Source organism: Mesocricetus auratus, unplaced genomic scaffold (genome assembly GCF_017639785.1).
Source record: "Mesocricetus auratus isolate SY011 unplaced genomic scaffold, BCM_Maur_2.0 Super-Scaffold_100031, whole genome shotgun sequence".
In the NCBI taxonomy this organism is placed as follows: Eukaryota; Metazoa; Chordata; class Mammalia; order Rodentia; family Cricetidae; genus Mesocricetus; species Mesocricetus auratus.
Genome location: NW_024429212.1, coordinates 514,252 through 525,862, shown reverse-complemented (window position 1 = coordinate 525,862; position 11,611 = coordinate 514,252). Strand labels below are relative to the sequence as shown.

The 11,611-nt window shown below is 41.8% G+C and overlaps 2 protein-coding genes across 2 annotated transcripts; one reads left to right on the top strand and one right to left on the bottom strand.

Annotated features, from left to right (window-relative positions):
• Positions 1 to 736: 736 nt before the first annotated feature.
• LOC101840785 (beta-defensin 15) lies at positions 737 to 8,540 on the bottom strand. The gene is made up of 3 exons (XM_005087647.3): positions 8,525 to 8,540; positions 3,148 to 3,216; positions 737 to 941 (listed from the first exon to the last, which is right to left on the bottom strand). Exons 1-3 carry the CDS (start codon positions 8,538 to 8,540, stop codon positions 769 to 771), a joined length of 258 nt encoding a protein of 85 aa, XP_005087704.2. The 3' UTR covers positions 737 to 768.
• On the top strand, positions 5,485 to 7,884 carry LOC101840521 (beta-defensin 12). The gene is made up of 3 exons (XM_013126388.2): positions 5,485 to 5,569; positions 5,916 to 5,957; positions 7,760 to 7,884. Exons 1-3 carry the CDS (start codon positions 5,500 to 5,502, stop codon positions 7,882 to 7,884), a joined length of 237 nt encoding a protein of 78 aa, XP_012981842.1. The 5' UTR covers positions 5,485 to 5,499.
• Positions 8,541 to 11,611: the final 3,071 nt, after the last annotated feature.

The window sequence follows — 11,611 nt, the reverse complement described above, 5'->3', positions numbered from 1 at the left end:
TTCATGTTCTTGACCCCTACCCCTTGTTAATATAATCTCTTCTCCCTGTATTCTACTGGACTCCCAGAGATCAGCCTGGTGCTTGACTGTGGATCTCTGCACCTGATTCTGTCAATCTGAGGTAAATTTACCTATCATTTTTTAAAAGTAGATTTGAGATTTGGACTCTGGAATTTGAACCATCTTGATGTTTGAATTTAACCACTTCAGAGTTATGAGCTTTTAGAGGACTCATGCCTCCTTGCTTTTTCATATTTCTCATGTTTCTAACTTGTGATTTGTATATTGTTGGTATGGGAATCAACTCTAACTTTCATTTCAGGGTCATGTTTGTGAATGGTCTTCTCTTGAGGACTTAATCCCTAGTATCACCCAGGTGAAAACAAACTTCCATAACAGTAATAATGTCAAAACATACTAGGTATAAAAATACAATTAGAGTGAATCAAAGCCAAATAGTATACTACAGATAATCATGGAAAATAAATGTTATCATAGAAGTGGGCTGTTTCCTACTTTTCTCTATATATCCTCTCTGTTTCTACATTGTTCTTGGCTATTGTATCACCTCTTTGGGACAATGGCCTCACCACAAAAGTATAGAAAAATAAACAAGGATAAAGGGACCATAAAGTTTAGATAGCCATTCTTGGCCTTCTGAAAGAAGGAGCTGACAAGCTGAAGAAAGACAGTCATTTATTTTCACTGATGTATCTGCTGCCAGCAGATGCCACAGCAAGAAGACACGGTCAGGTCATCTTTGAGCCTCTATGTGCTCAAGTCTTCAGTTGCGTTATTGACTCTGTTTCCACATGGCTGGACTGTCATACAGCACTTCAATGTCTTCTGACAGAGAGAAATAAGTTCTTCATTTTTTTGACAATATTTTGTGCATCTCCCATTTAGCTTGCTGCATTTCTCATCAAAGAATGCATTCTTGGCTACACAAAAGAAGAAAGCCCCCCCACACACAGATTAATTATTTTCCAATGTGGCTAATTATTAGCTGTTATTGGTGTATGGCACCAGCAACAGTCTCTTTGCAAGCTGTGACTTAGTTCCTTAGTCCTCCAGTAGATGAGCTACAAGCAGAAACATTTTCTATGTGATATCTCTGTCTTTTGTCACACAAGGTGAAAGAGCAACAAGAACTAGCCAATACCCAGACAATTTTGGTTAGGACTTTGGAAGACAGAGGCTGACATTCTTTTATACAGACCTACTGGAAAAAGGATATCCACTCAACTCATAAATACACATGCTTTCAAAGATTACTACCCTGTAAGGGTTGAGAGCAAGAGCTGAGTATGGGGAGATGACTCAAGACTAGTATTAAAAGTGATTGTGTGTGTGTGTGTGTGTGTGTGTGTGTGTGGTTTAGTGGAGTAGCCAGAAAATAAAAGAGACCTGTAGCATATCCAATTCACAAGGACAGCCCAGGCAGATTGAAGTGTCAATGAACATCTTTGTCCATGGGTTTCTAAAGGGCCATCCCAATACTCAAGTAGAGAAAGACTTCTGATTTCTCTATCACATGCCACCAAGATGCCACTGTAAAATTCAGACACTTCAAGGGAAGTAGGGGGAGGTAGTTGAGACAATCTCCCTGTGAATACTCATTATTTTTCAGTAAATTTCAATTTTCTCATTAGTACCTTGGTCCATAGCATTCACAAGAGCAGACCACTGTGTGTTAAGGACAGACAATCCACCTTTCCAGAATCAGTATCTCTAGAGCTGCTGGCTTGAAGTATGTGCAGTGGAGGTGTCCAATGCATAGATATTCCATTTGATATGAAAGCATCAAGCTGCTAATTCAAATTTATGCAAAACGCAGTGGGTGACTGCTGTCAGGCACGCTAGCTATTAACTACTGTGAGAATACTGGTTCAGAAGTATATGTGTCCCACGTTTCAAAGCCCCTTGAACTCTGACTATCACTGCCGTGTTCAATACTGTCTCTGCTCTCCTAACATAGTAAGGCTATGTCAGACTAGAGGTTCAGGACTTCACTCTTCCAAGAGTCTTTGTAGCACATCTAATTCACAGTGATGACTCAGCAGCTTTTGAAAAACAAGAACATCTTTACCTATAGCTTTCTAATGTGTTCAAATTGAGTTCCTGCATGTGTGGTGCATTTGGTATGCTAGATAATTTTATACTGGAAACTCTTTCATTGTGTTAACTATGTAGTGCATATGAGAGGTCTTAACATCTCTCACCAGTCTCTAATGTTCACATCAGTGCCAGGAGATTGCAGAGACACACCATTCATTCACCAAAAGTCTAGATCTCCATATCCTGATGCAGAATCCACTCCCATAGATTTGTCACAACACAGACCAGGGATATATACAGAATGGTGAGCAACACACATGGGCTAGTCAAAGTTAGATTCATTTTGACTCCCAAAAGTCCCTTCATTTAGCTCCCTGGGGTTAGGAGGCATTCCTGTTCCTAATTTTGGAGAGTATACAGCTACATCTTTTCAAACTTGCCAGAATGTAAGAAGGCAGAAAGAGAGATATAATTCGTGAAGGATATCCTACACAGCACTCACTGTGCAACACAGAGTACTGATACTACCTTACCCATATGTCCCTGAAAAGAAAGAACCCTCACCCATCAGAGTCTCTGTCTCCATGCACATATAATATATAAGGTAAATATTTCAAACCAAACAGAAAATACCTCCAAATATCACTAAATTAAAAGTAGAACAGGATTTTTCTTAAAGGCACTGACTTTGGTGAACACAGATATGTAGCTTTCTTCTTCTACATCTTTCTTTTTCTATCTCTTTATGGCCTATTTTATTCTATATTTTAATTGCCCCTTTAATTATTTGTCCATTATTTTTAATAAACATAAACCCAGGCATCAAAAAGCACCTTTTTTCTTTACTTACTCAAACCTATGACAACTTTCCAGAGATACTAATGGAAAATTCAATGTATGAATACATGATTATTGATGATTCATTGTAGGCAAGTTACCTTCTGTGACAACTGTTCTCTTTCTAGGCCTACAGACAAAAGTTATCCTTACATTCAAGGATTGATCACACCTGGGCATTTGCAGGATAGACCTTGTGTCTGGGTCAGCATCTCAGATCACCCTCCAAATAAAGATGATCATTTTCTTTACCTGGGGACAGAAAGAGGAGAACAGCAAAGAGAAAGAAGAATGTCTTCATGGCCTGGAGGGCTGTGAGAGGTCAGCTCAATGTCCTTGGGAAAGGACAGCAACACCCACCTTTATACATCTCTCCAGACCGAAGAGGGACTTGATCAGTGAAGCCTGTCAGAATGAGTAAACCCACACCCTGCTACAGAGAGCCTACTTGCCTCAGTGGGTGTCCCTCAACCTACAGTTTGTTGTTGTTTTCTGGTTTGGGAAAGTTCCCAAGAAGGAAAATATTCATGAGAGGAGAACAGAGGTGGGCATAGATAGAGGGGTGGATGCCAATGTTGTGGGAGAAGAATCTGGAGCCCAGTCATTTTATTGCTAATCCTGACTGTGTTCCTTAATGGCTTCAGCTCTCAGGTATAGTGGGAGTGTAAGTATATGACAGTATTGCAGTTACAGACTGGTGGTGCACTGTGGTCAGGTGGACTCTGAACTCCAGATTCTATCTTTGCAATATGTTCATGTTGGGCAAAGAGCTTGACCTAAGTATGTGCTCCATTATTTGTTTTTAAATTCTGAACTTTACCACATGGGAGACATGGTTTCTTCTGGCTCTCCTGGAACTCTCTTTGTAGGTCAGACTGGCCTTGAACTAACTGAGATCTGCCTTTGCCTCCAAAGTGCTTGATTAAATGTGTTTACCACTGCCACTACAACCCTGCTACACCATCTTACTTTATCTGAGGGGTTTTTGTTTTGTTTGTTTTTATTCTTTCTTTTTCAAATTTCACACGTATTTTTGACCATATTCTTTCCTCACCCATAACTCCTTCCAGATCTTCCCCACTACCCACCTGACTACATGCTGCCTGATTTGTGTTGGTTAACTACCCTAAGCATAAGGCATGTCTTGGAATATGGTTGAAATACCCAATGTCACTCCTGTGACAAAAACTGGTTCTACCTCCCTCAGGGGTTATCGATTACAAATAAATAGCTTCTTACGTAGGTCTAATTTTTGTATCCACTTCCCCTTCAATGGGCTGGAGCTTTATCTGGTTTAAACCAGTGCTGGTCTTGTGCATACTTTCAGTCTCTGTGGCTCTATATGGGCATTGGGCTTATAACTGTGATAAAAATATCCCATTAAGACTGACAGCTCCAAAGTCTGTCACTCTTTGTGCACTGTCCAGTTGTGGAAGCCTGTGTTAATTACCACATAATGCAAGGAGAAGTTTCTCTGTGAGGGTTGAGTGATGCTCTGACCTATGAGTATAGAAGATGCCACTGGGTATCATATTACCATGCTTATTTAGCAGAGTAGTTTTTTAAAGTTACATAGAAATATGAACATAATAGTAATAACAGAAACAACCAACATTCTGCTAAACACTCCTATGCCATGCATATGTTCTCAGATGCCCCACAAAGCTTATATTGTAATTCTAACCCAGTTTTAAGGATAAGGAAGCTGAGGTTTGAAAAATCATCAACCTATCCAAAGTGGTCTAAACTTTACTACAGCCCTGTTTTTACTTATTTTAGATAAAATCTCACCAAAGATATACAAGATAGCTCTGAACTCACTGAACTCACTGGATAGCCCAGGCAAGACATTAGCTTGTGATGCTCCTACCTAAGTTTCTGGGGTATCTGGTTGAGAAACCCCTGACTCCAGGCCTACCTCTGCCTCCAAGACCGAAGACCAGCACACCATGTAACTATAAGCATCAAAGTTTCAGTAAGCAGGACGCGGTTTGGGGAGCTGACACGAGCGACATGAATATTCCTTTGATACTGTTGTTTTTAATTACTAAATGTTGCTGTGGTTATGAAGGATCCATGATGTGATGTCTGTCAGGCAGGGGATTCAAAGCTAACTTAGCAAAAGGGCTGTTACTCCTCACATTCTCCTGAAACATTTACAAATACAGCAACAAGAAGGAGGAGAGTACGTGCGCAATCTGTGGATTACCTTCCAGTACCTACCAGAGCTCTGTAAGCAGCATGAGCATTCAAAGTACTTCTGTGTTGGAATCATACCAGATGTTCAGGACATGCTACAAAAGCAATAATGTGTCTCTCCACTAGATTCCCTGCAGTAGAAATGTGCATAACCCTGCGTTCTACCAGCCTTGAGCAAATGTCCACTCCATTCACAAGCTGGTCAGGTGTTGGGGAATAAGACTTTGCAGGCTCCAAGGTCTTAACCCACTTCTTGGCTCTTGATCATGGCAAATGGAGCATGTAATTGTACTTTATCGATTCACTTCACTAACCAAGAACACAGCCATTACTTTCAAATATAAGTGCTTTCTTGTCCCCTCAGAGAAATCCTGATCCTGTGTTCTGAAGCATCTTCCCTCAAACATGGCCCTGAGCAGAGAGATGTTTTATTTTGGGTTTGCTTTGTTCTTCATTGCAGTCCAGTGGCCATCAGGTAAATAAAAGCTGATGGGATTTTGATGGGGTGATAGGGGCAGATCATGAAACCCAATGGCTCTTCCATGAATCACCCTGAATCTGAGAGTAAATCTCTCCCCAAAGACTTCTTGGAACTGCACTAATGTATCCCAAGAGCCACCTGAATAGAAATTTAATTTTTATTTTATTTTTGTTTTGGACATTGGTCTTCCTGGCTCAGGAGTGCTGGTCTTGAGAATCAAGTAAAGATGGCAGCCATAGCATAGGTCCTCATGAGCCATGTCATGTGTGGGAGAAGTTTTATATAACATTATTTCTTGCTTTAATATCCTTTCCTAAAATGTATTTTGTTTTAAATTTAGGGTCCTGGGCAGGACTTGAGTATTCCCAGTCATTTCCAGGAGGTAAATTACTTCCCTTACTTGTACTTTCTCTTTTTCTCTTGGGAGTGCAGGCCCAGTTAGCTTTCTCTGACTGATGAAGCCAAGGAGGAGAGCAGTTGTGAAAGGACTGAGTTCTGGTTTGTTGGCTTCATTCTCTCTTACTCTTGTGTCCACGATCATATTTGGATTTTCCCATTGACTTTTCCATTAATTTACAGTGCTTAGGTTCAACCTCATCCCCAACAATTAGCACCACCCAAAGATCATGGCTTCCTTTACCTTACAACCTAAACTGAATGAGGTCTGCACAGATGCATGCTGCTGGACTCAGGAGGATCACACAGAATGGTGAAGACGGTTTAGTAATATGTCACCTTTGTTATAGAAACTCATTCATAATGGTTAGCCACATGCTTTGGGTGTGCACAGGAGGTTCTCTTACATGGCAAGACAACACGATGTAAACACGAAAGAAATACTAAAATATTCTTGGAAGGCAGGAGAAATGACTCACTGGTTAAGAATGCTTGCTGTGCAACCGTAAGAACTCAAATTTGGATTCCAGCACCTACACAGTCTTGCTTGAGCCTGTCATCCCAACACTCTGGGGACAGAGGGAGGAGGATTAGTGGGACTTTTATATCTGATAGCCCAGCTAGAAAATGAGATAAGAGTCAAAGAGAGACCCTGCTTCAAATGACTACATCTGAGAGTGATAGAAGGAAGGGGTTACTCAATGCCTTCTTCTTATTTCTATGTATGCACGCACACGCGGGTATGTACCCGCACATACATGTGCATGTGTACTACACACATAACCCTCCTCTCTCTCTCTCTCTCTTTCTCTCTCTCTCTTTCTCTCTCTCTCTCTCTCTCTCTCTCTCTCTCTCTCTCCCTCTCTACACACACACACACACACACACACACACACTAATGTTAATAAATTGAATAGATTCAGATACTATTCCAGAATGAGAAATATGGAAGTCATGGAGTACTAACTTCTCCTGCCCTTAACCCACACACATGGATTATGCCATTTAATCATTAGATCGCCCTTAGAAGTAAATATTCTACAGCACAAACATCACACAGTTAATTTGCATGTCCACTAAGTAAATTAAAAATGGGCTCAGGTATCTCTAGTATTATCCCTCAGCTGAACAGGGCTATGTAAATTAAGAAATTTGTTGAAAATACACAGCCATTACTAGGCCCAAACAAGAATTGAGGTAAAAATTCTTCATTCAAGCTTCAAGGATTTGAAACCACAAGCTGGTCCTTTCACTTTCATCTGACAGGCATTAAATAGTTCTGAAAAATAGGTATTACTCTGTCACTTACATTAGGACCATGAAAGACAATAAACACCTGGGGAACATGAATGATAGTTGCCTCTTGTTTTGAACTCTTTTCAGCTTCACACTGTGGTAAGCAGAAGCTATGGAGTAGTGTTTCCCTTATTTGATGGTGGTGGTGGTGGTGGTGGTGGTGTGTGTGTGTGTACATGAATGTGTGTGTATACATGTGGGGGGGTGTTTATATGTGTAGAAGCCAGAAGTGGAACTTAGATGTCACCCAGTTTCCAGGATCCAACTGTTTCTGCCTCCCCAGCTGATATCCAACCCAGGATCAGACTTAGGTCCCCATGCTCACACAACAAACACTTGACCAACTAAGCCATCCCCAAAGCCACTGGGCTAATTCTAGAAAACGTTCACCATAGCTATACGTGCAAACCCTGTGTGTTTAGGTGGCCTTACATATTCTTCCCAGCCCCCAAAAGTTCCAGCGAACATCTCAGCTGCTCTTTCCTGGCACAGGTGAATTTGCTGTGTGTGAGACGTGCAGGCTCGGTCGGGGGAAATGCAGGAAGGTGTGCCTGGATAGTGAGAAGATTGCAGGAAAGTGCAAGCTGAACTTCTTCTGCTGCCGGGAGAGGATCTGAGCACACTGACCATGCTCTTTGGGCCTTAGATCCGCACTGAGTGGATGTCCCAGGCGAGTTCTGTGGCTTGACTGGACCACAGTGAGTTCAAGTCAGGTCCCCTCCCTCCTCACTTTCGTTCCTGTGCTTCATTTTAATTTTAAGATGATAAAAAGTCAAAAAAACAATGAATGCCTTCATTCACTACTTTACATTTCCAGAATACTTGTAAGTTACAAATCTGCCCTCCAGAATTTTCTCATATGGCTCAGGATCAACTCAGAGATCGACTTTATCATTCTTATTTGTGTTTGAAGAAACTGAGATGCAGGAAGGCTGTTGCCCAGGGGAAGCTAGAGCTGGGAGACAAGGGATAGTGTGTACATCACCACCTCATCCTGTGCATCTCTCTAACATACGAATTATTATGACATTGACAGGCAAATAAAGTGCCATATTCCTCTGTGTTGACAGTATTAAAGTCCTATAGAATAGTCTTGATGATGAAATGTATTATTATCCACTAATATAACAATCACATGGTTACAACAATTATAACAATTATTATGTATTCTTAAAACAGCTCCCGTCTACTCTGTGAATGCCTATGGTACTGAATTTGTATTGTTCTTTTTGCCTACAAAAGAAAATGTTTAGAGATTAATTAAAATATCCATTTGCATAGACTGTATGCAGATGATAAACTGTAACCTTTGCCTTGTGAAATACAGTTTGTAGCTTCAAAAACTAAAGTTCAGAACTATCAGCCGTGGGGCTTATGCTTGATCAGTTTTATGGGGAATATGTGAACCTGGGTAGTGTTCTGCTCAGTGTATCTTGTGCTTAGGCACTTCTCTTGTTTGTTCCCTCTTAACTCTGAAACTCGGCACTAGTCTCTACAAACTCCATCAACCAGGGTTTCTGACACTGGACTGGTGTCAGTCAATACCATCTGCTGGGAAAATGGCAGATGGGAACAGAAACAGGGATGTTTCTATTGCCAGGGGCTTCATTTCCCATATTAAAGCTACTGCTTTTCTGTCACCTGGCACTCCCACAGCAGACACAGATCCTGCCAGACAGTATCTAGAACACGCAGTGAGACATGTGTTTTCTATGAATCACAAAAACATCACATGGGTTCACTGACTATTTTAGCTAAGGATGTGGCCTGTTGTGGGACAAACTTAGCATAAAGGGGCTTTAGCATAAAAGGTCTGGGAGTGGGGTGGGAGTGAGATGATATTATAAAAAGACAATTAGACTTGGGTAGTAGACTAGTGCTCACCATGGCATACAAGTGAACTTTGGGAGCCCATTCCACTTGGAGGGATGCTCTCTCAGCCTGGACACATGGGGAAGGGCCTAGGTCCTGCACTGGATAAAATGACAGACTCTGGAGATTCCCCCCAAGGAGGGCCTCGCCCTCCCTGGGGAATGATGTGGGGATTGGGCTGGGGGTGGGCCTGGTGGAAGGAGAAGTGGGGAGCTGGGATTGACATTTGAAGCATGCATGTTTCTAATTTAAATAAAAAACATACTTAAAAAACAATTAGAAAGACTTTCAACCATTTGGGAAACTACTCACTGCTTTGGAGATTCTAGCAGCCTGGTAAGAACATGCAAATGTTCCTCTACAAAATACACATGCCTTAAAATACTATTGCTGTTTCTTTTGTAGTGTAACAGCACACTGTGATGTTAGCAGCTTAAAATGGTGCATGCTATCTCAAACTGTCTCAGGTTACATGTCTGGGCCTGGTGTAGATGGTTTCTCCATCCAGTGTTCACAAAATTGACTTCTAAAGCACTGACTCGAGCCTCAATGCCATCAGAGGCAAAGGTCTTCCAAAGGCACAGTCAAGGGCCAACCTTAGCCGTTCTAGCAACTGGAGATCCCTTAGTATCTCCTGCTCAGAGCTATCTCTGTCCAAGGTAGTCTCATCCTTCAAGACCAGCAAGAACTCTCACTTCAGAATTCCCCAACTTATTTTTACATTAAAAAAATGAGGGTGACCTTGGGCAGCAGATCAGTACCCATCCCAAGTATACACACGGACTTTGGACTCCCATAGAACAATGTGAGGTGCACTCTCACCCTGAACTCTGGGGGAAGGGTCTAGGCCCTGCCCTATATGAAATGACAGGCTATGGACACCCCCATGGAGGGCCTCACCCTCCCTGGGGGAATGAGGGGATAACGGGGGGGGTTGGGGAGGGCACGGGAGGAGGGGAGGGAATGGGAGAAGGACCTGGAACTGACTTGTGAAGCAACCTCGTTTCTTATCTAAATTTAAACTGGAAAATAAAATATAAAAAAAAATGAGGGTGAGAAAATGAGGCTGTAGTTCCATTGAAAATAAATTGGTATTAATGCCAAACAAATTGTGTATGAGCTACATTAGTAATAATCCAAAAGACAGCCACTTATAATGACTAAAATGTATAGCACAAAATATAAGAAATTTAATTGCAGTAAAATGGGGAAGGAGAAAAGGACAACATGACAGCCTTCAGTAGACAAATGGTAAATATTATATTAGTACTACTTCACTGATTATTACATTAGGAGAAAATCAATTAACCATACCACTTAGAAATTAACAAGATGGATTTTTAAAAGATTAAAGTCTAAATTGCATTTTTAAAAACTTTACATTCAAAGAAACCTTTTGAAAACAAAGGCTAGACCAATGGCATGTAAAACAAACTTTAACAAAAAAAGAAAGAAAGAAAAACCACAACAATAAACAAACCTGTTACTAGAGACAAAGATGTTTTATGACAGAAGTGTCAATCCAAGAGATGAGACACAGTATAAACACACATGTACCTAACAGCAGAGCCCTACAATACTCGAAGGGGAAAATGACACTCCTCAGGATACTAATGTCCAGTCTTTTCTGATATTCAGCTTCAACATCTGCAGACATCAAAAGAATCAAGTGTCGTGCTTCCAATACGCAACATCACAGAAAAAACATTCCCATTCCAAAAAGAGTCATACCAATAGCAAGGAAGGATTGGCCCAAAGATAGACCCAAATCCAGCAGAGCAAACACTAAAGCCCTGTGCCTGGCATCTGGGGCATGGAGCGACATGTCAACTACAGAGTGTCTGGGTGGCCCTGTCCGTCTCCTGCAGCACACGTGGCATCTTTTAGGCTGACCCATTTGTTGAGTGCAGCTTTTCTTGGCAGAGTTCCAGCATGCTTGGTATTTCTAACACCCTGGGGGGTCAGCTTCACTCCTAGAGCTTTGTGCAAAGCCAGGACTCTCTACAGGGAATTCAGTGCTGTGCCTCCCAGGCTCTTCTCTGGAACCTTGGCCAAAGTCTCCATAGTCCCCTTAGTCTTGCCTTCTGCAAGTCAACAAAACCAGGATGGCGTGGATGACACAAGATCTACTGCCAACTCGAGAGGTCACTAGGTCCTCTTGGACTGTGGCTACATCAAGGTCTGAGAGCTTGCACAGGTGAACCTGAAGAAAGTTTCCCTAAGCAACCCCTTCACAGAAGGGCTTTCCTGAGTGCTTCTCCACCCTGGGCCCGCCAGTGGGAAGAAATCTCACCCTCAAGACACCTCCCCTGCTTTGCCAATGCAAAGTACTCAGTGTCACTTTAATGACACCAGTCTTATTCAGGAAATAGAATGGAAGTGACAGCTGGGGTCAAGAGGAGACCCTGGATCCTAGAGATGGTCCATGAAAGGAAGGGTAAGCCTCTGGCCCTGAAGCAGGTGATGTGAGCT